This window comes from Oncorhynchus gorbuscha, linkage group LG09, assembly GCF_021184085.1.
Source record: "Oncorhynchus gorbuscha isolate QuinsamMale2020 ecotype Even-year linkage group LG09, OgorEven_v1.0, whole genome shotgun sequence".
NCBI lineage: Eukaryota > Metazoa > Chordata > Actinopteri > Salmoniformes > Salmonidae > Oncorhynchus > Oncorhynchus gorbuscha.
The window spans coordinates 58,027,928-58,054,840 of NC_060181.1; the positions used below are offsets into that span (position 1 = coordinate 58,027,928).

At 45.2% G+C, this 26,913-nt stretch overlaps 1 protein-coding gene across 9 annotated transcripts in view; it reads left to right on the forward strand.

Annotated features, from left to right (window-relative positions):
- LOC124043822 (plakophilin-4-like) overlaps positions 1-26,913 on the forward strand; it is a 134,976-nt gene that overhangs the window by 26,577 nt on the left and 81,486 nt on the right. For 8 of the 9 annotated variants that reach the window (XM_046362820.1, XM_046362821.1, XM_046362824.1 and 5 more), the window contains exons 2-3: positions 3,420-3,559; positions 23,191-23,303. In XM_046362820.1, coding sequence (XP_046218776.1) covers positions 3,425-3,559; positions 23,191-23,303 — 248 coding nt within the window. In that variant the 5' untranslated portion in view covers positions 3,420-3,424. Of the gene's footprint in view, positions 1-3,419; positions 3,560-23,190; positions 23,304-24,613; positions 24,702-26,913 lie in introns of those variants that run through there. The other variant, XM_046362827.1, reaches the window with a different exon arrangement.

The following is a 26,913-nucleotide window of genomic DNA, read 5'->3' on the forward strand; positions in this document are numbered from 1 at the left end:
CTGACTATGGGTTAGTTGTCTCTGTGTGTGCCTGTATTTTCTGTTTGTGCAATGGGGGTGGATGTCATCTAGAGAGAGCTCCTTACTCCAGACATAATTAATGTTGTGATGGTGTGTTTTCTGTTTGTGCAATGGGGGGGGTGTCATCTAGAGAGAGCTCCTTACTCCAGACATAATTAATGAGCTCCTTACTCCAGACATAATTAATGTTGTGATGGTGTGTTTTCTGCTTGTGCAATGGGGGTGTCATCTAGAGAGAGCTCCTTACTCCAGACATAATTAATGTTGTGATGGTGTGTTTTCTGCTTGTGCAATGGGGGGGATGTCATCTAGAGAGAGCTCCTTACTCCAGACATAATTAATGTTGTGATGGTGTGTTTTCTGCTTGTGCAATGGGGGGATGTCATCTAGAGAGAGCTCCTTACTCCAGACATAATTAATGTTGTGATGGTGTGTTTTCTGCTTGTGCAATGGGGGGGGATGTCATCTAGGGAAAGCTCCTTACTCCAGACAGATTTAATGTTGTGATGGTGTGTTTTCACTCACACAAGGTGCAATAATCCTCCCTAAATATTGACACCGAAGTCCCATTGAAAGTGGTCTCTGTCTTATTGACCATGTTTGTCTTGGGCATAACCAGAGGATTATGACCAGGTTCATAATGACACGGGCCCATCTTTTTGTTCTGAGTGACTTAACCTGGATCCTGTGAAGTCCTGGTAGTGTCCTGGAGGCATTATCCTAATTACGGTCTTTTAAAGCAGCGCTGATTGCCTTTGACTCCCTTTGCATCTTGGTTACTTGGCAGGCAGCCTCTAGCTTTACTTTGAAACTACCAGATGCCAAACAACCCTGCAGAGACCTGATGCATGGGAGCTTTTCACAAGCCTCCAGTTCATATTTTCCTTTTTTCCCCCCGCCTCTCGTTTTGAAGGAAAACAATGGAGGTGATCCTGAAGAACTTGCCGGCGCTGCTTTAACATCGTGGTGGTGGTGGTGGTGGTGGTGGTATGTCTAACACACTCTGGCGACTGATCTTAGTTATGGAGAACCCTGAGCTGAGAGGGGTTATGTAGTCCTGTCCCAGGTAGGATGGGGGATTTCAGTAAGCTAATATACAAGTCACAATTTTCCTTTTTTTCTTTAGGCGGTCGTAGATTCGATTTGTGGAAGTGTTATTGGTTTTCTGAGTGTGTGTTTTCTTCACTCTGGTTAGTGGGCAGTTTTCCAACTTAGATTTTTCTGCAGAAGGAAATGTGTCATGACGTATCTTGTTGCATCATTTCTGTCTTCCTGCGTGTATCAGTCTGAATATCTGTGTGTAGAAGAGTTATGTTACATGTTGTCTGTAAAAAAAATGTTAATACTATAATGTCATACTATCCAGGGGATTCCATGAAGAGGCCATTCCATACTTTGTGACAAAAGCAGACTTGTTTTTCTCAATGACTGGGATATGCCTGCTGAATGGCGTTCTTTTGAATCGTTTCGGAGTACTGTGTATATAAAGGGTATCAACAGAAACTACTTTTTAGTTTTTTCGCTTGTTTTTGTAACCATCTTGACTTGGCAAGGAAGAGCACACTCAGTTTGGAACTGTGATGCTCTAGATTCCTGTCTCTGCTCAATGTTATGGGAACTAAAGGCAAGAGACTCCTTGAGGCCAAATAGTAACACTGTATAACAACTAGGAAAACCCATTTTTGTTCCTCCCTGCTACATTACAAAGTATATGTATGTATTGTGAGGTGTAAAGCTACCAGCATGCTTGCAATACTAATAATATCCACAGTCTGCCACCCAATAACGCACATGTGATCCGATCTGCTTCGACCTTGAAATACCCGGAACACCGCGGGTTCAGATATCGTCCGACTATCTCGGGGACCTCCCAGACTGGCTAGTTTTCCCCGGACAGGACTTTCCCATCAGAGCCTATGTCTACTGTAAACAGCCCAATGGTGTGTGTTCTGTTGGCTTGGCTGGCAGCCTGCGTTAAATGATTCCTTTACAGGGGTTGTGGTGTGTATGCACATCCAGTGCTGTACTGTACTCCATAGCCTCAATAATGCATGGCATTGTTGGCATAATATGCCAGCAGAACGAATCCACCAATCACCAGCTGACTGCCATAATGAATAAGGCATATGAAAAGAGCCAGTTCCATGGAGGTCTTATTGAGTTATGCTGGGAGGGTTGGAGCTCTTGGCGGTGTAAATGAGGACATGGTTAAATGACTCTCCCCAGTAGCCAATATCCAGACTGAGATTTTGCGCAGAGGAGATTTGAGACGGACTCACAATCAAATCAAAGTTCTATTGGTTGCGTACGCGGATTTACAGATCTTATCGCTGGTGCAGTGAAAGGCTTGTGTGTCTAACTCCAACAGTGTCGTAATACCGAGCAATAAAAACTCAAAACAATTCACACACAATCCAAAGAAATAATTAAGAAATAGACCAACCATTACCTCAGACGCTATCAGCATCCGAAATGATGCCCTATTCCCTATTTAGTATACTACTTTTGATCAGAGCCCGTGGAGGACTTCAGCATAGGGCACTTTACTATGCATTGCACTATATAGGGAATAGGGTGTAATTTGGGTTCCATACCTCCAGTCTGTCGAGGGACTGGATCGACTGTAGCATTCAGACCAGATGACAGCAGCAGTGGAGGATTGAAGAAGCAGTAAAAGTCCTTGTGACATCCCTGTTTCCCCAATGCCCCCCCCCCCCCCCCCCCCCAATTATACCTCAGCCTGACATCAATGCGGTAGCCCTGTGAGCCCTCAGCCCGGCTACGGCTCAGGTGCTTAAACAGGCTCCTTCACGTAAAAATTGAGCAGAAACTGCCTCCCCATGCAGTCCTCTGGTGCTTGGCCTGTCATCGGGCCATAACTACTTTTACACGGTCACTCCTGACGCCCAGGAGCAAAAGGGAAGAACAGAGTATCTCCTCCGTACGCCTGCTGACGTGAATTTTACTCTTTTCCCGAGGTACGCGGTAGGATCTGTGTGTTTTCTTGGAATTGGGTGAAAGTCACGTTTCCTTTTTTTGGACTTGAATATTTCGTGTGTTTTTGGAGTTAGTGTTTTTTTTTTTCGAGTCTGTATACAGTCGTCACTGAAGTTGTTTATTGCCTCAGGGCCATATGGAATTGACTCAGTGTCGCTGACTGTCTGTGGATTGCTCCAGCTGGCATGGGTAGGTGTGTATTAGTCTGCTGTTTTTGAGAGGGAGAGAGGGAGAGAATATATCGTGGTATCTGTACAAGCTTGTGTGTATGATTGCCTCTGTTTACTGTGCCGATGGTGTGGGGATGCCATTGGTTGGGTCATGTGTACACAAACTTAACACACATGTATGTATCAGAGGAGTGTATTGGGTGACCAAAGTGTCTGTCTGTCTGTCTGCAGGAGGAATGCCAGCTCCTGAGCAGAGCCCAGCGATGGAGGAGGGGCTTCCGCTGACCGTCAGAGAGGGAGCCCAACTCCCCGACCGGAACATGGAGGCCGACAGCACCGCCAACACCATCCTGGCCTCCGTCAAAGAGCAGGTACTGGAAGCTCCATAGCACCCTGTCGTACTGTTTCACTGCCCAAATACCTTTTAAAAATGTTTTTTTTTGTCACACCCGTATCATTCCCTGCCAAAGAGCAGGTACACAACCCTCTGTTTCACAGCTCTCATTGTGTCGCGGCTCGAGAAGATGGACATGCTGTACTTTATCTCTGCGCTCTTACACAACCACACTGTTACTATCTCATTAAGCTACTGAAGGGCTGCCCCCCGATTTACTGTAGAAAATGCCTTCTCAAGAGGTTGTGGTTTTTACATTTGGCATTTTTCACCTGACTTACTTTGCGACGAGAGGCTGTACTGACTTTTTGGGGACACCGAGAGAAATGGCCAAGAATGCTCTGACTTTTTGACAGGTAGTCCTAGCTGACGGTAGGCTGGAAATGGTGACTAAAGTTGTGCCCAGCCCGTGCAGTGCGTTCACAATCGAATGAGATCCATGTAGTGCGAACCGAGCGACGAGCCATCTGTATAAGGGACACGCTCTGACTCACACCCCTCGCTCCGTCTCTCGCTCCGTCCATGGCAGCTCTCCACACTCCCGTTGTTTACCCAAGTCAACAGAAAGGCGGGTTCCATTGGAGAGCACCTGTCGTTGTCACTTCCTTCCCCTGTTCTGCCGCTCCTCCTTGGCGCCAGTCAGGACAGGCAGGCAGTAAGTCGGGGGAGAGAAAGAGAGGGGTGAGACATGCCTTTTTTTTAAGTCATTCTTGTTTGGGATTGGGGAGAGTAAGTTGATCTGTTCTGACAGAGTTTTTTTAAAGGTAGTTGGAGAGACTAGTTGACGAGCGGTGAAGGGAAGTTGGGAGGAAGCTAGGTGCCTCATGGATGTCAGTCGTTGCTGGGATGGTAGTTATTTACCTGGTCCATACGCTAAAACTTCTCCCCGTACTTCTTCAACCCACTCTGCCCAATGCCCAAACAAGGACAGGCTGGTCAAGATTTCTTTGGTTGCGTTCGCTGTTAATTTGCAGTGGTGCCTCCTCTGCTCCTGACTGCTAATGAACCAGAGAGTGCTTGGTGTTCATATGAGGGTTTTTGGGCCGTCAGACTGGAAGTGCTAGTTATTACTGGGGTTGCCTCTCAAATGGCATCCTATTTCTTAAGTGTGGCACGACTTTTGACTATTTGGGACACTGCCCGGCTTTGCTGCTCCCTCTTTAGTGCTCTGACTCGCCATCGGTGTGACACCTTCATAACCACTTATCACAGCCACCGTTTCAGCGTATCACAGCCACCGTTTCAGCGTATCACAGCCACCGTTTCAGCGTATCACAGCCACCGTTTCAGCGTATCACAGCCACCGTTTCAGCGTATCACAGCCACCGTTTCAGCGTATCACAGCCACCGTTTCAGCGTATCACAGCCACCGTTTCAGCGTATCACAGCCTACTCTTTTTACTTCGCTCTTTCACACTCCTCTCACTCAGACTTGGGGTTTTTTCTCTCCTTACAAGTTTTTCAAATGAACTTTACACGCTCTCTTTCTCTCTCATATTTACCATTGTGCAAAGAATGTATTTAGCTGAAGGGGTTCCATCTAGAGTGGAGTGGAACTGGGGACTGGTGGGAAGCCAAAGAATGTTACTCAGCCAGTCAAATTCCCCTTTTCTGTGAATTCAGCAATAATGAGAGAGCCCAAGTCTTTGAATGCCTTCTCTGCCACATTATTGCTAATGTTATCCCTGTGAATATGTAATAAGCACCGGAGCGTGGCATTGTGGGCTTAAGACAATAACAGTCATTATATGCAATGAAACTCTGCATTCATCTGCGCTCACTCTGTGTTTTTAGTTAGACACAGTGAACCCGGACAGGGGAATGTGGGCCTTTTTCTCAAAGCGAAAGCTTAGGCTACCATTTTTAAGTTAGTAAATGGAAAATGTGTGAGTGCGAAGAGAATGGTACTCCTACTCGTGATGTGTATGGGGAACGTTGGCTGACTCCGCGTAGCCCTCTACTAGGGGGTGTTGTACATGGCTGAAGGCTAGAATAATCCCCTGCAATAATGAAAAGCAGGAAAAGAAGAGGAAGTTGCTGTCTGCTTTCATCCAGACTCCTCCGGAGCAGCCTAGTTTATGATTTAATCACCGCATCCTGGCCTGGCCTTGGAGACACAGGGTGTAACCAAGTCAACAACCATAGAGGAATTCTTCAAGCTGTAATGTAGCCTAGCCGTTTACAACTGGGCCTATTCGAAGCTGCTGGGGAAACGACTGTCTGATTTGGAAGGGGGGAGGGACAAAGGGACGTAGGGAAGTCCCCTCTTCTAACTAGATCCTGTTGGGGCCCGGCCTAGCTGCTAGTCTTCCATTAGTCCTGGTCAAAATTAGTGCACTACATGGGGAATGAGGTGCCATTTGGGATGCAGACCGTGCCCCAGTAGAGTGTCCCTCACTGAATACTGAGTGGTGTGGTGCCATTCACAGGAGACGAGGAGACAGTTGAGCTAAGCATGCATTCTAATGACCCCTCTCCCTCCCGTCCCGTAATAATGACTTTGAAGGGAAGGCCGGTCCACTAACGAGCTCTCCATTGATCACGCTGTGCCACTGCATGCTTCCTGTGGGGTCTCCCAGGGGAGGGGTGAACACTAGCCAAGGAGGCCGCCAAAATGTGTCTGCTCGCATTTCATCCTCTGGATCTTAATGTACACACACATCTTCGTCATGCTCGCTCCTCGGCTCCATGCAGGATAGCGGCTGCCTGTTGACGGGGGGCAGAGAGAGGAAGCCACGTTCGCCGGTGCGCCTGACTATGTCGCTAGTGCCTCTCTGACAGCTCATCGGAAACCAGAATGTGAGCCGTATGGCTGGCTGCTTCTCACAGCCCGACGTGTCGGATTATTGACTTGACCCTTGAAATGTCACGAAGTCTCCCGTTTTCCTTCTAAACAAACGGAATAGAGTGGAGTGTGTTCCAGCAGACTTTCTATGTGGAGGTTGTGTGTGGTGAGGTTAGAGGTCAGACGTTAATGGGCTCATCTCTCTGTAGTGGCTACAGGAGCAGTACGGTCATGTCTTGAATTAAAACCCAGCTATTACATCAGTAGTGCACTAGCTACGGTGCATTCAGAAAGAATTCAGACCCCTTCACTTTTTCCACATTTTGTTATGTAACAGCCTCATTCTAAAATTGATTCTATATATATATATTTTTTAACATATCAATCTACACACAATACCCAATAATGATAAAGTGAAAGCAGTCTTTTGGGAATGTATTAAAAAAGAGAAACTGGTACCTTATTTACTTAAAGTATTCAGAACCTTGGCTATGAGATTTTGAATTTGAGCTCAGGTGCATCCTGTTTCCGTTGATTATCCTTGACATGTTTCTACAACTTGATTCGAGTCCACCTGTGGTAAATTCAATTGATTGGACATGATTTGGAAAGGTGCACACCTGTTGGTAAAAGGCACGTGACACCCCACTTGGAGTTTGCCAAAAGATACCTAAAGTCTGATAAGACCAAAATTGAACTATTTTGACCATTTTTAAATTTTTTAATGTAACTTTTTTTTATTTAACTAGGCAAGTGGGAACACATTTTGATTTACAATGACGGCCGACCGAAAGGCAAAAGGCCTCCTGCGGGGACGGGGCACACATCATGACAAGAGAGACCTAAGACGACTACACATGACAACACAGCATGGCAGCAACACCACATGACAACATGGTAGCAACACAAAACAATATTGGGCACAGACAACAGCACGAAGGCAAGAAGGTAGAGACAACAATGCATCACACAAAGCAGCCACAACTGTCAGTAAGAGTGTCCATGATTGAGTCTTACTAGCCATACTCCCAAGTACTTGCATGAGGTGACTAAATGAGGTGCTCTAAACCTTCAGAGGTAGTAATCACACATGTGGGGCGAAGGGCATTCTTCTTACCAAACCACATGACCTTTTGTTTTGGAGGTGTTCAGAACAAGATTAAGGGAAGTGAAAGCTTGTTTGACACTAACGAAGCTTTGTTGTAGAGCGTTTAACTTATTAAAATCTGGGGAGGGGCCAGCTGGGTATAAGACGGTTTTTCATCTGCATATAAATGGATGAGAGAGCTTCCTACTGTCTGTTGATGTAAATTAAGAAGACTGTGTGGGGCCTAGGCACGAGAATGCAAAGTGTCACATCTGAAGAAAACTTGGCTCCATTCATACGGTGAAGCATGGCGTTGGCAGCATCATACTGTGGGAATGTCTTTCAGCGGCAGGCACTGGGAGACTAGTCAGGATCGAGGGGAAAGATGAACAGAGCAATGTACAGATTGGAGCAGATTTTCATCAAGGATCTGAGTGCTCAGGACCTCAGACTGGGGCAACGGTTCACCTTCCAACAGGACAACGACCCTAAGCACACAGGCAAGACAACGCAGGAGTGGCTTCGGGACAAGTCTCTGAATGTCCTAGAGTGGCCTAGCCAGATCCCGGACTTGAACCCGATTGAACATCTCTGGAGAGACCTGAAGAGCTTGAGAAACTCTCCAAATACAGGTGTGCCAAACTTGTAGTGTTATACCCAAGAAGACTTGAGGCTGTAATCGCTGTAAAAAGTGCTTCAACAAAGTACTGAGTAAAGTGTCTGAATACTTACCTAATTGTGATATTTCAGTTTGACATTTTTAATACATTTGCAAAAATGTCTAAACGTGTTCTTTTCTTTGTCGTGTGTGTGTGTGTGTGTGTGTGTGTGTGTGTGTGTGTGTGTGTGTGTGTGTGTGTGTGTGTGGATTGATAATGATTTGAATCCATTTTGGAATGTAACAATGTGGAAAAAGTTGAGGGGTCTGAATATTTTCTGAATGCAATGTATATTGGGAATGGGGTGCCATTCGGGAATCAGACTAAACTATGGTTCGCTGACAACACCACTTCACACACAGGAAATATTAGCCGGTGTTATTGCTCCATCAGTCCAACTACAAATCCAACTCTGATGCACACCCCTTGATCGCTATCGGATCACATGCAACCTTCTGATGGGGTTGTGACTCTGAACTGTGTCCGTGGCTGCTAGCCTGCTAACTGTGGTCAACAGTGGTTACATAACAGCTGGCAGGAGAGCTCTTGTCTATTTCACACAGAGCTTCTTCCCTCAGGTCAACTCGACTGAAACCGCTAATCACACTCTGTGTTTGCGTCCCAAATGGCACCCTATTCCCTTTATAATACCCTACTTTTGAACAGAGCATCGTGCACTATAAAGGGAAAATGGGACACAGCCTGTGACTCGGGGGGTTTAGACAATCAGGAGCTGGGCTTAAGCTCTTTGTTTATTAAATGAGGAAACCAAGAACCCCCTTCCCTCCATCCTTCCCTATGTCCAGGTCCAGTGGCATTACTCTTTGGGGACGTTGGATGTGTTTACTGTGATAAGAGGATAAGTGCTTTCTCCCTTCGGTGATTGTGAGTGGAAGATTTCACTCACATGGTGGAAATGGCAGAACTGGTCTGGGTTATTCATTAGCGCAGACCATTTTAAAATGACAAAGGAACATTTTGTTTCTTATTGGACAAGTTCATGTAAATCTTTTCCATGTTTTCAGTCCGTTTCCTTCCATTTGGTGCCTAGTGAATACAACCCTGGTCTCATGTGTTGATGTGTTTCGATGCTGCTCTCTCGGCCTTGCCAGTCCTTGGGCAGAGTGCCTCTGGTGAACAGTTGTAATGTGCCCAGGCATGCCTAACGGCACCACTGAGACTGGCTGAATGGGCCTCTCAGCCATGGCACACATGATTTGCCAACTCATTGCCTCTTAGAAAACACAGCCATGGAATGTTCTTACTTTGTTTTGTTAGAGTCCATTACACATGAAGAATCTGTCTGCTCAATTGCTTTCTCTGGCTGACCAGGGCACACTTGTTATGACCCTGCTTATGTCTGGCTCAGCCTCACACACGAACACAGACAGACACACACACAGACAGACCGACAGACCGACCAGACAGACACGGCCTTTCCTCAGCAACTGGTATGTGTTGTAGTAAAACACTTCTCAGGGGGGTGACCTTGCTGTGTGCTCAATTTCATTGCTTCTTAAAGCATTGAAAAGCAGGCTGACAAATTGCCCTCTTGAGATCACAAAGCACTGCTTCCTCCATTCTTTATTCTGGTAAAATGCTCCAAGTGATCTCTGTCAGGACTTTTCTTACTAGGAGCTGGAGAAGTTAAAGAAATATAATAAGTTGGCAATTGACTAAAAGGCAGGATTTGTCTTTCTACATCTGCTGCTGGTGAAAAACAGACGAAAGGTTAAAACTGCACTGCTGGCAGACGCGGTTCCGCCTCTGGAGGTGAACAAAGGCCTCTAATTAGAATCGATTGGTGATTTTCTCCACTAGCTCGCCAGCTCCGGGTCTTATCTCCTCTTTCCTCCCTGCTGCTGTTGCTGCTGTGACACAGGAGAAATCTGGAAGCATCAGCATTCCCGCCTCAATTATAGTCAGAAAAAATGGAAGCGTATCTCTTTGCAATTTTCCTATGAGACTGGAGAGGATTAAACAAAATCAAATTGTATTTGTCACGTACATCGTCGACAACCGGTGTAGGCTAACAGTGGAATGCTTATTTGCGGGCCCTTCTCAACAATGCATATTTAAAAATAAGATAATAGAGAAGGGGATGGAGAGTGCTGAATGCTGTTCATTGACTACAGCTTGGCATTCAACACCATAGTACCCTCCAAGCTCATCATCAAGCTGGAGGCCCTGGGTCTCAACCCATCCCTGTGCAACTGGGTCCTGGACTTTCTGACGGGCCGCCCCCAGGTGTTAGGTAGGGAGCAACATCTCCACTTCGCTGACCGTCAACACTGGGGCCCCACAAGAGTGTGTGCTCTCAGCCCTCTCCTGTACTCCCTGTTCACCCATAAAATAAAAATACATTACGAGTATATATACACACAATAAATACAAATAACAAGGAATACTATGGCATAATAAGATCTATTATGGTTAACAATTTCTAAAACTGAACCACTGTATCAGCAAAACATTTACATAATGTACTGACAAATCATATTTAAAAAATAATCACTCTAAAATGGTTAAACCCCCCCCAAACAGGCTGCTTTGAAAGGCTGGTCATGGCTCACATCAACAGCATCCTCCCGGACACCCTAGACCCACTACAATTCGCATAATGCCCCAACAGGTCCACAGATGACTCAATCTCAATCGCACTCCACACAGCCCTTTCTCACCTGGACAAAAGGAACACCTATGTGAGAATGTTGTTCATTGACTACAACTCAGCATTCAACTGGATCCTGGACTTTCTGACGGGCCGCCCCTGGGTGGTAAGAGTAGGTAACAACACGTCTACCATGCTGATCCTTAACACTAGGACCCTCAGGGGTGTGTGCTTAGTCCCCTCCTGTATTCCCTGTTCACCCACGACTGCGTGACCAAACACGACTCCAACACCATCATTAAGTTTGCTGACGACACAACAGTGGCAGGCCTGATCACCGATAACGATAAGACGGCCCATAGGGAGGTGGTCAGAGAACTGGCAGTGTGGTGCCAGGACAACAACCTCTCCCTCAATGTGAGCAAGACAAAGGAGATGATCGTGGACTACAGGAAAAGGCAGGCGGAACAAGCCCCCGTTAACATCGACGGGGCTGTAGTGGAGCAGGTTGAGAGCTTCAAGTTCCTTGGTGTCCACATCACCAACAAACTAACATGGTCCAAGCACACCAAGACAGTTGTGAAGAGGGCACAACAAAAGCTTTTCCCCCTCAGGAGACTGAAACTATTTTCCATATGTCCCCAGATCATCAAAAGGTTCTACAGCTGCACCATCGAGAGCATCCTGACCGGTCGCATCACCGCCTAGTATGGCAACTGCTCGGCATCTGACCGTAAGGCGCTACAGAGGGTAGTGCGAACGGCCCAGTACATCACTGGGGCCAAGCTTCCTCCCATCCAGGACCTGTATAATAGGTGGTGTCAGAGGAAAGCCCATAAAATTGTCAGACTCCAGTCACCCAATAGACTTTTCCCTGCTACCGAACGGCAAGCGGTACCTGAGCACCAAGTCTAGGCCCAAAAGGCACCTCGACAGCTTCTACCCCCAAGCCATTAGACTGCTGAACAATTCATAAAAATAGTCACCGGACAATTTGCATTTCATAAATGGGTCACTAGTCACTTTAAACAATGCCACTTCAAATAATGTCACTTTTTAATAATGTTTACATATCTTACATTACTCATAGCACATGGATATACGGTATTTTTTACTTTCTACTATTGCCTATGCCGCTCGGCCATTACTCATCCATATACTATATGTACATATTCTCATTCACCCCTTTTAGATTAGTGTGTTTTAGGTAGGTGTTGGGAATTGTTAGATATTAATGCACTGTTGGAACGAGAAGCACAAGCATTTCGCTACACTCGCATGAACATCTGCTAACAATGTGTACGTGACCAATAAGATTTGATTTGAGAGAGCAGAGCCGTTTGCTGCAGACCTGTGAGCTGTCTTAGCAGCAACATGCCGTCACTGCAGAGACTGACTTGCATAAGGGAAGGCAAATAATCTGCTGCCAAAGGGACATGATGGAGACCCCAGAGGAGCGGTGTGCACTGGACACAGTGGTCCGGTTTTAAACCCAGCCCAGCTCAGGGACAACCTTCCTTCCTAATGTCCATCGCTGTCATCCGTGTCATCAGTAGTAGGCAGGAAGGCATCGGTAGCAGCAGCATGATAAGAGACCAATGACCAGGGACCGGCGCAACAGGGACCAATGAGAAGCTTCTCGCACATGGGGTGAGGAAGGTATTACAGGACCAGGCCTCGGCCGTCCTCACAATTCAGTTTGTCCTCGGAATCCCGAAGGAGGAGCAGAAAGCGGAGTAGCGGCAATAGGCGGACACGGCGCCGGGGTGGATTACCCATGAGCTCTAGCAGCTCTCTGAGGTACCCCATCTCTCAGCAGCACAAGACTCTGACTCTCCCACCAACTAGCACTGAGGTAGGCTGAACTAACGCTGCAGGTCGGCGGACTCCATCTCTTTGTCCACCTCCCAGTAGCAGACAGGATCTAACGTTTCTAGGTAACTCTCCTCGTGAGATTGTGCCTGGAGCCACGACTTGAAAAAGACCTAGCTATCGATCTCCCAGAGGAAGCTTATGTTCGTGAGGCCCAGATGATTGGCAGTGGGAGGTATGATTGCACTTCTTCGGCGGTGTTTTGTATCTTTGTTTGGTTCTAAAAGAGTCACAGATTGCCTTGTGTTTGCTTTCATTCAGCTGCAGAAGGCATCATCCACAGGAGCAGCAAATCAGAAGAGCAGCAGCTTTTGTGTTGGAGCCAGTTGCAACCAGCCAGGCAGAAGTACACAACTACCATCAGGCTCAGGGAGGGGGAGTGCGCTTTGGGAATATTGGTTGTGTCACAAACGGCGCCCTGGTCAGAAGTAGTGCACTATATAGGGAATATGGTGTGATTTGGGATGTAAAAGTTGTCTTCTGGAATGTAGTTTCCAAAACATTATCTACAGTGTATAGAGAATATTGTGGTTTTTGGAGAAGAAATGCTATAAAACGGTCCAAATCCTCTCTGTGGTCCAATCTTGCCCCCCCCCCTCTCCTTGCAGCCATTGTTAAGATGCAAAGTAAGATTACAGGCATCCTCTTTTAGATGCAGACTGGGTTTACTCTGCCTCTCTGTATAGTGTACTGTGTAGGGAAGACCCTGGCTGTGACCTGTGAGTTGGGATATGCAAAAAAAACAAATACATTTCCAATTCAATTGAAATAGGGCAAATCTAAGCACCCACGTAATAATAAGGACATGTTATTATGTATGGAATAGAGTACCAATTGGGACAAAGACTCTTCTCGTCTCTTTTCTCTCTCAGCAGGCCTTTGTTCCAGACGCTGGCTGTCACGTCTGCATTGTAACGATCCAGCCCAAGATGCAGCGCAACCTTCATGTTTCCAACGCAGAAGGAGAAATGTCCTTCCTCTTCGTCCGTCTTCTTATCCGTCACACAGACGGCCATGTTTCATCTCCAATCTAGCGGCGCCACATTGTTTGTCAAACTACACACGTGACAGGTTTACAATATGGGGAAATGAATTAGGAGTTTCTAAGCTTAATGCCTGGCTGTGTGGATATTAATACTCGCGCTAATGAAGGTCGTGGAAGCAGACGTGCGAACACTAAGACTCGTAAGTGAAACCACGGGGGTGGAGTGTCTTGTCGAGCTCGTCTCTGTTGCCCTCCTGCCATCGGCTAGCTTTTTGTGACACAGCTTTTTATTTGTTGTGGTTTCACAGACCTTTCGCCTTCTGGAACGGTCAGAGAGTAGTAATCCCCACTAACTGTCCTTTCTGGAGGACGGTTAGCCTTCCCTACGTAAGGGCACTACTTTTGACCTGGTCACAGTTAGTGCACTATGTAGGGAATATGGTGCCGTTTTAGGACACAGCCTGGGTTTCAGAGTCTGGTCCAAATGTCTGCGGAATCCACCGAGCCAGCTTGCTGCTAATGCGGCCTCTTCATTGGTAATCTATGTGAGATGCTCGAGCACCGTGGAGCATATGTACAGTTTTAGTGGAGACCTTGAATGTCATCCCTCTGGGCAAACACTGTTTGAACCAATGTTATTTTCACGTCATTTCAATGAACCAAGGTGGCCTAGACGTTGAATGTATGTCTATGCCCAGTGGGATGCTTTACATAGACTGGCAAAAAATACTACGCATGGAACATAAAGCGACAAAGAACGTTTCATTGAATTCTTCATGTTGAGATTTGTAGATTAAGGTATGGCCTTTTTTAAGGTATGTTTTTAAAGGGGACTTTAAATCGCTTCTCTTGTTCAGTGCTTTTGCTTTTCTCATTCTCTTTTTGTGTTTATGCTTATTTCTTGCAAATGTCTGTGACAGCAAACCTGTACCTTGTTCCTCCCACTTCTCAGTGTTTTTCCCAAGGTGACTTTGTGTAGCAGTGATTTCCAGTGAGTAATTACGCTGCATGGTTTCTCCAGGTCTGTCTGTCTCTCTTCAGGACCAGTCTCCCTCGCCTGCTGCTTTTCCTCCTCTCCTCCAGCACTTCTTTCACCTCTGCTGTTTCTCTCTTTCTCTCTCTCACTCTCGTTCTCTCTTTCTCTCACTCTCCCCCCCATTCAGCTATCAGAATACGTTAGCAGCCACGCTGCTGCTGCTCGGGAGCAGGGCTGTCAAGCCCCATTGCCACTTAATGAACAAATATGTTTCCAGAGGATTTCTCTCAACCCCTGGTGAAGGAAAAATCCATCTGCCTTAGTAACTTAAAATTAACCTGCAGCCCATTTGGATGACTAACGTCTGTGCCCTCTTTTCGCAGTGCCTGGATCAGATCAGAGCCCAGTTTGCACACCAAATGGGACCCTATTCCCTGTATGGTGCACTACTTTTTGACCAGCGCCCTGTGTCAAAAGTAGTGCACACTATAAAGGGACTAGGGTGCAATTTGGGACCCACTCCTCTTTCTGAGTGCTGCCAGGCCTGTGCACCATCACATAGAGACTCGGCTGCACAGAGAAGTGAGAAATGAAAAGTCAGATAAGTTCTCTAGTTTTAATTAATAGAGGGATTTGGACGTCCTCTGAGGCACCGATTGCTGTGATATAACTCACTGTTGTGTCGGGGGGTAGTTGAGTGCAGTACTGCACTGCTCTCTCCTTCACTAAAGTCAGGTAGGAGGTATGTTGAAAAAAAGGACTGTCCTTGTTCTTACACTGAAAGGTTTACTATTAATTTACTAAGTCTACTAGTAGTCTTCCAAAGTATACTGTAGCGTCACTTCACAGGTGTACCTAATGCCTGCAGTATTGCTACAATATGCCAATGGTCGTACTTTTGTATTGCATCATCTTGATTGTTGTAGAAGATGCCTATAAACAACACCCCGCTGTGCTGTAGCAGATTTGGTGTTTGTTTACTTCTGTCAACATGTTGATGATGCGTATTGATGCTGCTGTTCTCGGAGCAGTTGCTCTCCGCATGATCGTCAGCTTGGCTTTAGAAACGCCAACAAAGCCCATTTATGAAGATGTTTGATTGCCCCGATTAGAAGAATAGAACTACAATTTGGGTTGAAAAGTGTGAAGTACAGTAGGATTAGAACTGCTGCTACTACGTGGCAGGTCAGACCTGGCGAAAGAACTCGCGACAAATCAGTAACACTCTATGCTTTCCGCCACACTACCTAGAATGCTAAAAAAGCATTAGACATGCTTTAAAGTGCTGCGTAAAATATGTTGAAATCCTTTGCTGCTCGGGGACGGTAAAATTGCGGTCACTTGTGGAGAAGATGGGGGAATATGCTTACACATGCCATATGTTGTCATTTCCTGTCTCTGTTCTACAGTAGAGCAGACAATGAGGACAAGTCTAGGAGAGGGACATGCCACCGCTAGCTCTGCCTCTCATTGGGCCTCCCCAATGCGATCCAATTCCAACTTTATTGTCCCATTTGGGTAATTCATTGTGCAGCCAGGAATACAGAGACACGTGCATATTCACACTTCACAAAGGTCCACTAAACTGTGCAGAGCCAGTTGCCTAGCTCCCAGCACTAAACACATGTTTCTCTCCACCAGACAACGTTGTGAAACCCTACCGTCCTCCCTTCTCGGTCTCTCCTACTGTCTCAATTAAGTGTAAAAAATATATATATATATGTAGGAGAGTGGAATTAACAGGTTAACAAAGCCTCACAACAGAGTGGAGCGGCGTGAGGAAGTTTCTTGGTGCTGTTGGATCAGACAGTGTGTGGATCTGGCCTGTAGAACACTGGAGCTAGACCCCTTATGGGTTCGTATTTGCATGCACTCACTGAGATATTTATATCTCGGCATAAGTGCGCGATTAGTATGTCAGAGCTGATGTTTGAGGGCCGACGGAGAGCGCTCCAATGGTCGTCAACTCTGACTTCTGCTGGCCCAAGGCGGGCCAAGCCAGCGTCACCCAAACCAGCCCTCTGGGCCTGATTGAGCCATTACGTTCAATCAGGCCCGGAGAGAAGAGGAGAGCCCGTTGGAGTGGAAATGATCAGCAGCTTCTAATCAGAGCCCTAGAAATCTATATCAAGGAGGACTCTGCTACTAAAAATACACGGACACAGTTAACCCTGCGTTGCATTGTTGTGACCACGGTTTTCGACCCTATAGGCCAGGCACAGTCTTCCTTTCTGGTATGAAGTTACAATGCCACAGTCTTTTGTAATGCTTTTTGTGGTTTTGAAAGTGACTGATACCACTTGACTCTTTCACGTCCTACTTGTTCTATGTCATTTCCAGCGGAGAAAATGACACTTTAGTGTTAAAAGCAGGCTACTATAAAGTATAAAGGGACCTCTCAAGGGGACTTCCTGGATAAATAAAGGCTAAATGAATACAAAAATAGTCTGCATCCTGAAATGGCACCTTTATCATGTCAAGTGTAGACCTGTAGGTGGTGGCGAGTGAGGGGCTGAGGCTGGGCCGGGCCGAGGCTGCAGGACCGACTGAGCAGAGGGCAGGCTTGGCGCTTCGAGCTCCCGTTTTGTCACTGTCCATAAAGCTTCCGCGAGGGTCGTGCGACCTGGGGCGTGGTTGGAGTGTCGTCTGTTTGTACTGGGCCGTCAGGTTCGTGGACTGACACTCATTGTCATGCCAAACAATGAATGGAGCTGAGCGGAGCCTGAGCAAAGCGGCATGTTGTTATGGGACGGCCGGACTCCATTGTCTCCAACCCCCTCTCCACTAAGCCTGGCACAGACCGACGGGGGGGGCAGGCAGAGGGCCCCCGCCGCTTCTGCTCCTCGCCGCAGGGGATAAATAAGCACAGGCCTTGTTTAATGGTCATTACCGCAGCCGTTGTCCTGACGCGTCGCATCATTAAGCTGAATAGATGTGTCCCATTCCGTGGCTGACTGAGCCATGCTCGGCAAACACAATGAATTTATACATGGAGACCATAGCTAGAGCCATTCTATTTAAGGCCAGTAGTAGACGCTTCTTTTTAGGCCGTGTGTTCTTTGCCCTTGTTTCAATAGATGGGTGCCCGTTATGAGATGCTAAGTATGAATGTATTTGATCCATATTTGTCACGGGCTTCATACTGTTCATAACAACCGCTCCTGTGGAAATTGGTGTTGGGAATGTACAATAAAACATCCAATATTAAAAGATGAGGAGAGTGATTTTGAGTATCACGTTGCAGTAATAGTTATGGCCGCCGAGTAGATGCAGCGAGGGACTGATGGGCTGGCGACCCTTAAGTGTTTGGCTGCAGGATGGGAGAGGGCCAGTTACTTAGTGCCTTCAGAACGTATTCACACCCATGACTTTTTCCACATTTCGTTGTCTTACAAAGTGGAATTAAAATGGATTTAATTATAAATAAATAAAAATTCAAGGATCTTTGCAAAATATTCTGTAATATCAAAGTGGAAGACAAATTTGAACATTTGTAAAAAATAAAAATCATATCTTGATTGGATACAGCTGAAGTCGGAAGTTTACATATACTTAGGTTGGAGTCATTAACTCGTTTTTCAACCACTCCACAAATGTATTTTGGCAAGTCTGTTAGTTCATCTACTTTGTGCATGACAGAAGTAATTTTTCCAACAATTGTTTATAGACAGATTATTTAACTTATTATTCACTGTATCACAATTTCAGAAGAGTCAGAAGTTTACACAATTAAGTTGCCTGTGACTTTAAAAGGCTTGGAAAATTCCAGAAAATTATGTCATGGCTTTAGATGCTTCTGATAGGCTAATTGACATCATTTGAGGTGTACCTGTGGATGTATTTCAAGGCCTACCTTCAAACTCAGTGCCTCTTTGCTTGACATCATGGGAATGTCAAAAGAAATCAGCCAAGACCTCAGAAAAAAAATTGTAGACATCCACAAGTCTGGTTTGTCCTTGGGAGCAATTTCCAAACGCCTGAAGGTACCACATTTATCTGTACAAACATAGTATGCAAGTATAAACACTATGGGAACACGCAGCCATCATACCGCTCAGGAAGGAGACACGCTCTCTCCTAGAGATGAACGTGCTTTGGTGCGAAAAGTGCAAATCAATCCCAGAACAGCTGCAAAATACCTTGTGAAGATGCTGGAGGAAACGGGTGGAAAAGTATCTATATCCACAGTAAAACAAGACCTATAACAACATAACCTGAAAGGCCGCTCAGCAAGGTATTGGAGTAGCCATTACAAAGCCCTGACCTCAATCCCATAGACAATTTGTGGGCAGAACTTAAAAAGCATGTGCGATCAAGGAGGCCTACAAACCTGACTCCGTTACACCTGCTCTGTCAGGAGGAATGGGCCAAAATTCACCCAACTGCTTGTGGAAGGCTACATGAAACGTTTGACCCAAGTTAAACAATTTTAAAGACAATGCTTCCAAATACTAATTGAGTGTGTAGACTTCTGACCCACTGGGAATGTGATGAAAGAAATCAAATCTGAAATAAAACATTCTCTCTACTATTAGACATGTTCACATTATTAGAATAAAGTGGTGATCCTAACTGACCTAAAACAGGGAATGTTTACTTGGATTAAATCTTAAAGGAATTGTGAAAAACTGAGTTGACATTAATTTGGCCACGGTGTATGTAATCTTCCGACTTCAACTGTAAGTATTCAACCTCTTGAATCAATACATGTTAGAATCATCTTTGGCAGCGACGACAGCTGAGTCTTTCTGGTTAAGTCTCTAAGAGCTTTGCACACCTGGATTTTACAATATATATATATAAAATGTTGCAATCTACCAATAGGTTCTTTGTGAATCATTGGAAAACCTCCCTGGTCTTTGTGATTTGAGTCTGTGTTTTGAAATTCACTGCTCGGCCTCAGTTGAACACTATTGGACGCAGAGTGAGTCCATGCAACTTATTATGTGACTTGATAATTACATTTTTACTCTTGAACTTATTTTCTGCTTGCCATAACAAAGTGGTTGAATACTTATTGACTCAAGACATTTCAGCTTTTCATGTATTTATTAATTTGGAAAGATTTTTAAACATAATTCAACTTTGACTGTGTGTGTGTGCCAGTGACACTATCAATTTACTCGATTTTAAAATTCCGGCTGTAACACAACAAAAAGTCGAGGGGTGTGAATACGTTCTCGAAGGCACTGTAGTACACGGCTCAGGCAGGAAAGACCTGGAGAGGCAGAGGGTCGTTTGCTCTGCTTCCATACAGGAAGCACTGGATCTCGTCCATCCATGCAAGCAGCCGCAGTGGAGGCAGGGAGGAGGCACAGAGCGTGGGTAGGACAGGCTTGGAGCTGGTCCGATAGTCGTGGTTATCAAGCTCTTAGCGCCTTATGGCAGCAGCAGATGCCCCTTTCGGCCATGTTTCATCATAAACACAATCTGGATTCCATTCAGACCTGCTTCATTGCTCGGCAGAAAATTATTTTATTTTTTACATCTTTTACATTCGAGTCATTTAGTGTAGTGGTTCCCAAACTGTTAAGGAACTACGTCTGGCTTTCACTGTTGAAAGTCGTAATAGTCGACTGCACAAAGTGCAATTTCAAAATTGGGTAGTGCATCACCAGTTCCTCTTGTCATGTCAGTCAGGTTTCTTTTAGCCCATAGAGTTTGTAATAATTAAACATGGCAAAATGGTATAGAATTGCAGGAAATAAACTTCAAACCTACAATGTTTTCTCCACCAACAAGACTGGGGTGAACAGTTTGTCATGATAGGTGCTTGTACCCATAGAAATAGATAGATGGGGGTCTGGGGGGGGGGGGTGTGTTCCCCAATACTGGAAAATGGGCCTGAGTGGAAAAAATGTGGGAACCCCTGATTTAGCAGATGCTCTTATCCAGAGCGACTTAACCCTAATTGCTCCTGTAAGTGCACATTGAAGTCTGCTCTGTGATTCAAACCAGCGACCTTTTCGGTTACTGACCCAATGCTGTTAACTGCTAGGGAACCCTATTTCTAGCCCTGAGATTTGCACGTTTCTTCCCCTAGGACATTCAAGGCAACCACGGGCAAACGAGACAATTTGGAGTCGGAGCTTAGAAGGAAGGCCTACGAAATGAACTGAAAACACGGCCAACTATGTTCATGACTAACTATGTCTGTGTGTTTACACAAACATTTGTACGTCTTCAAGAAAAGTTTACATTTTAAAATGTTTAATAGTCCCCGACACAATCGTGTCATTTTGTTTTCCGTGGTGAGCTAAGTAGAGAGAGGAAGAGCTGAAGCAAGTCTGTTCTCTTCCTGGAAGGGTCGTCCACCCGGTATGCATCCCACTCCCTATACAGTGCACTGCCCTGGTCGTAAGAGGTGCACTACGTAAGGGAATAGGATGCCATTTGGGACGCGTTGTGTTTGTCAGGCTCTGGCCCAGTGGTTCCACACCGTCCTGCCAACTGGCTGTGAAATGGTTTCTTTGAATCTTTTCTCTGTTTTGCCTACAAGAAGCACCCCTGCGAGTTTCATCAAATGTTCTTTCTTATACACAACACGCGGTATGAACTCCGCGGTATGAACTCCGCGGTATGAACTCTTGGGTCCTGGTGGCCTATTTTCCTCTCGTGTCAACAGATTACCAGAACTCCCCTAGCCTCCAGTGAGCTGTAAAGTCCATTTGTTAGTTTTTTTTTGGGGGGGGGGCATAAAGTCCCCCTCTCTGGCTCTCTCTCTCCCCTTCTCTAGTCTAAACAGTTGCTCCAGCACCAGTGATCGGACAGCGTAGCCAGTCGAACTGCACACATGCTTTTTCAGGAGACCATTATGAAAGTGGTATGTGCGGAGACATGCACATACCAGTGATCTGTGCGCTCAGATTTAATATCATGTGTAATGTGGTGCAGTGCCGAGAGAGCATGAGGATAAGCACAATGTGTTGGCCACACACACACACACACACACACACACACACACACACACACACACACACACACACACACACACACACACACACACACACACACACACACACACAGAGAGTACACTAGTGCTGTTAGATTACCCTGTGCAGTGTTTGAGCTTTATTTAAAAGATGAGCAGTTACACCATCACCCCAGGACGTATTTTGCCAGATGTCACGAAAAAGATATCAAGACCTTGAGATGTTATGATCTTCCTCAGAGACTGTCTATAATAACTAGACTCTGAGAAAGCTTGACTTGATAACTAGATTTAGTCTGTTTTTATTTGTCATCATAGACCTGATTCTTGACCAGAAAATAAGTTTTCCTCTCGCATGTTCTATACATCTCTAAAGCGGCTGCCATGAAGGATCGATCATTTCCTTTAAAGTATATCAGTGTGTTTTCCTGTCAGGAAATATACACATTGCGCTCTCTGTTTCTGTCCCTGTTTAAGATTGTGTGTGTGTGTGTGTGTGTGTGTGTGTGTGTGTGTGTGTGTGTGTGTGTGTGTGTGTGTGTGTGTGTGTGTGTGTGTGTGTGTGTGTGTGTGCATATGCGCTAGAGCCACACTGTGGATGTTCCTACTTCCTGAGGAAACTGCGGTGTTGTTAGTCTCTCCCTCTGTGTGGTTGAGCAGTGTTCCCATCTCTGTAACCCTCTCTGCAGCAGGCACAGGCTGCACATGACCATTACAGAGCCAGAGGAGAGCAGCGAGGGGACAAGTCAAGGCAGGGGAGGGGGGAGCATTGGCTAGCACTCTTCTGAGCCAAATGAGTCTCCAGTCAGGAGACGTTCTCGGAGCACCTACAGAAGTGGTGGAGAGTAGGCGTGAAAAGTAGGCACCCTGAAGCCACAGAGACCTTGTCCAATTTCCTCTTGAGGAGTGCTGTGACTACCTCTTGAGGAGTGGAGTGCTGTGACTGTGTGGCTGGGTGATGCTTCATGGGATGGACTTACAGCTGGGCTGAAGAAAGAGTGAGCTGAGCTAGCTAGATTACCGCCTCCTCAGCCACACACGCAATTTAGGTGAGTGGGAAATGGCTGTGTGGGATGTATGTAGGTCTAGTTTGTGTGTGTGTACATGTAGGTATAAAAGTGTAGTGTGTGTGTGTGTTTATACATGTGTATGTATACATGAATGCGTTTTTTGAGTCTCTTCGTATGACATGCTGCAGTGCTTGAAGCCCGGCTGAGAGACGGGGAGAGAGAGCCCAGGCAGAGTCCTAGACACGCAGCCTCGCTGGGGTTAGATAATTACAAGAGTCAGATGCTGATTCCTGCATTGCTCCCTGAGGAGCAGCTAGTAGAAGCAAGGCAGAATAACAGTCTTTTTGCCCAGGCTAAAGTGGTGCTTCTATGTCTGTGTGTGGGCTGTACATTATCATGCGTTTGTGTGGTTTAAATGGTTTGTTTGTTTTCCAAGGCATATCATTTCCCCCATGTTATTAGCGTGTGATTGTGCTTGTTTTTGTACATCTATGTCTGTTCTTCATTCCTTCTTGTCATCATCTTCGTCATCAGTGGAGAAGCACCCATGTCTTTTTAAAATTTAAAACATTTTTTTTTTTACCAGGAAGTACCATCCGGGCCGTAAAACCAGTTTTACAAGGGAGACCTTGTATAAGGCATGGCATCTCCGACCTTGTGTTAATGTGTCTTGTCCTTGTGTCTTTCTGCAGGAGCTCCAGTTTGAGAGGCTGACCAGGGAGCTGGAGGTAGAGAGACAGATTGTGGCCAATCAGCTGGAAAGATGCAGACTCGGGGCCGAGTCGCCAGGCGCTGCTAGCGACAGGTGATGAGAACACACACACACACATGTAGTGTAATATGCTCGTCATAGCTTGGCACATGGCTTCTTCCTCAGTCACAGCAGTTGGCATTCTCCATAGTATAGCCTCTTGGCAAGAGAATACAGTGGCAGTGTAATGAAATCTGATTGGACGGTGTACATGGAACAGAGACTGAGGCGTCGTCTTCGACGCTCTCATCAAGTCACCTATCAGTTTGACTCGCCTTTACATGGCTGAGATAAGTCAAAAACAGTAGGTTGTCTATGGTAGCAGATACTGGAGAAGATGGCAGGAAGTTTGCTGGTCTAGGCTTAAGCCTACTTTATACCCTAAGCAATTATGCACTGCAAGAAAACAATTAGCTACGCAAAATGGCCGTCCTGCGTACTTGTGTCGAGTTACAAATTGCGGCCACCGCACACTTTTGTGTATTTTTGCTAGGCAAGCACGTCAAGCATTTTGTGTAGCTTATTGCGTTGCATACTTGCATAGGCCAGGGATTTTCTTGCCCAGTAACCCACGACCAGGCAAACCCACGACCAGGCAAACCCACGACCCAGGGACTCCCATCATACTATATGTTAGCAAAAAATGATTAATACATTTGGTAGACAGTTTCATTCTTTTGACCTTTCCACAGTTCATTGGAAGAGGAAGTGTGAACTCTTACCTTTATAGCTAATGTATTATTTATCTTGGCATCGTAGAGAAAATGTTTCAGTTTTGAAGCAAATGTTGTGCATTTCTACCTAGTTTGGCATGCAGCTGAGAGACAATTTGACTGTTTTTAAAGCTAATTTCCTGCAATTCCATGCATTTTGCCAATGCTAGTGCTGGGTTCCTCTGCTCAAACAGAACAAAATCAATGGGCATGTTTTTTTGTTTAAATAAAAAAATGTATATTCTCCTTGACTTTCTAGTGTTTTGATTGTTAGTTCTCACAGATGGTATTATTTAAAGATTTTATATTGAGGCCCCTTCCCGTTTTCCACATTTGTTTACGTTACAGCCTTCTAAAATGGATTCAATTATGTTTTTTCTTCATCAATCTACACAAAATAACCCATAATGACAAAGTGAAAACAGAAATGTTAGCAAATTTATAATAAAAAAAAACAGAAACCTTATTTACATAAGTATTCAGACCCTTTGCTGTGAGACTCGAAATTGAGCTCAGGTGCATCCTGTTTCAATTGATCATCCTTGATGTTTCTACAACTTCATTGGAGTCCACCTTTGGTTAATTATGTTGATTGGACATGATTTGGAAAGGCACACACCTGTCTACATAAGGTCCCACAGTTGACACTGCATGTCAGAGCAAAAACCAAGCCATGAGGTGAAAGGAATTGTCCGTAGTGTTCCGAGACAGGATTCTATCGGAACAGATCGGGGAAAAGGTACCAAAACAATTCTGCAGCATTGCAGGTCCTCAAGAGGGCCTTGTGCATTTCAGTTAAAATAACAACTCAATGTTTATAACCCAGGTCAAATTAGTTAGCGACAGAAAGCTAGCTATCTAAACTTCCCTCAATGTTTGTTTTCCAACATGTCCCCAAGTTAATATAATTTGTTCAGAGTTTTATTTTTGATATTTCAAATTGTGTCTGGTGTGGGGTGGACAAAATCAATTTGTGCTCTTGCAGTCTTGTCAGCATGTTAGTTAGATGAACAATTGCACGACTAAGACCTCCTCTGCAAAAATTTTAATTATTGACAGTTTTCTTGAGTTATTTTAGAGTAATTCTGACTATTTTGAGGAAATGCATACAGCGTCTCAAAATGAACAATTCCTGCTTTTTTCTAGTTTCTCAAGCGGTCTTTTATGGGAGTATGCGAGCGCACTTGTTTGTTTCGGTTAGCTGAATTCTGCTAAGCTCCAGCTGAACTGAAGCATGCTGATGCCTTAACATGCTGACTAGACCGCTCGCGCCATCACGCATGTTGATGTTGTCCACCCACACCAGACACGATCATGACAAGCAGGTTGAAATATAACTAATTTGGGGACAGGTCGAAAAGCATGAAACATTTATGCCAATTTAGCTAGCTATTTTGCTGTCGCTAGCTAATTTGTCCTGGGATATTATCATTGGGTGGTTGTTTGACTTGAAATGCACAAGGTCCTCTCTACTGACAATTAATCCACAGTTCAAAGTGTAAACCAGTTTAGTTTCTAGTAATCTCTCCTTCAGGCTTCTTCTTCTTGACTTTATATGTTGGTTGGCAACCAACTTTAAGGTGCATTACCACCACCAACTGGACCGGATCTTTCAATCACCCACGTATATTGGGTATATGCTCCTAAAAGCCAATGTGATGGGAGAGGCAGGACTTGCAGCGCGTCAAGTTCTATTTTAGCGTCTGGCTATGCCGACGCTCGTGAGCAGTGTGGGTGCAATGATTGAATAACATGTATGTGTAAATGTATTTTGCAACTCAAGCGGTGTGGTCAGCATGTACGGGAATAGGGTGCCATTTTGGTCCTTGTATTCCCCACACGTCAGTTAAGATTATGCTCTGTGCTGTTCCTCCTCATGCCTCACTGGCCACCAGACACATCTGCCCACAGGAGGCTTCATTTATTTACAATAGTCAATGTTACCTCCAAATCGCAGCGCTTTTCCTATGTCTGGCTAAATCTCCTGCATGCTTACTTTGCGATGCTGTATGGATGTCATGTTACGTATATCTGTTGGTGGGTTTATTTGAAGAACTGTTCAGATTTAGTCCGAGTCCCAAATGTCACCCTATTCACTGCTTTTGACAAGCTCTGGTGGAAAGTAGTGCACTACATTGGAAATTGGGTGCCATTTGGGACTCATCCTGTATTTAGCCTACATTTTACAATTTAGTAATATAGCAGATGCTTTTATCTAAAGCGATTTACAGTAAGTGCATTCATCTAAAGATAGCTAGTTAAGACCACATCACAGTCGAAGTAATTGCATTTTTCCTCAAACAATGTCAGTGGGGAAAGACAATTGCATATTTGAGGGGGGGGGGGTGGTGTGTCTTAAGATGCTATTTGATGCTATTATTTGGCTTCATGTGCTCCAGCTATGCAGCATTGGATCACACTGATTAATTCTGGGTGGGATCATAGCACCTGATGTGGTGTTGAGTAGGAATGTTAATGGGGAAATGCAGCAAGGGAAATAAGAAGAGGTTAATGGACTGTGGCATGTTAGGGAAATTGCTTAATGAACACATGTTAGTGGCACTTATTAATACTGGTGGTTTCTGTTGGTTTTTAATGTCTGCTTTAAACCAGTTATCCATTGTGCTGATGTGACCAGTTTTGGTCTGTTTTTAGAGGAATGGCCAACAACATGTTGAATTATGTCCCATATTACTCATGTTTATGCTCAAATTATGACCAGGTCCCATAGAGCTCTGGTCAAAAGTAGTGCACTTTATAGGGACTATGGTGCCATTTCGGACACACCCAGTGTATACAACGTATTGTGGAGAGCAGGTATTCCCAAACTGGGGTATGCACAATGCCTTCAAGGGGGTACGCCAAATAAAAATGTTCAAACAATCCGTTTATATTTTCCAACGGGGCTATACATTTGGGTGAGGTTTTTCTCTCACCTGAGTAGCAATGTT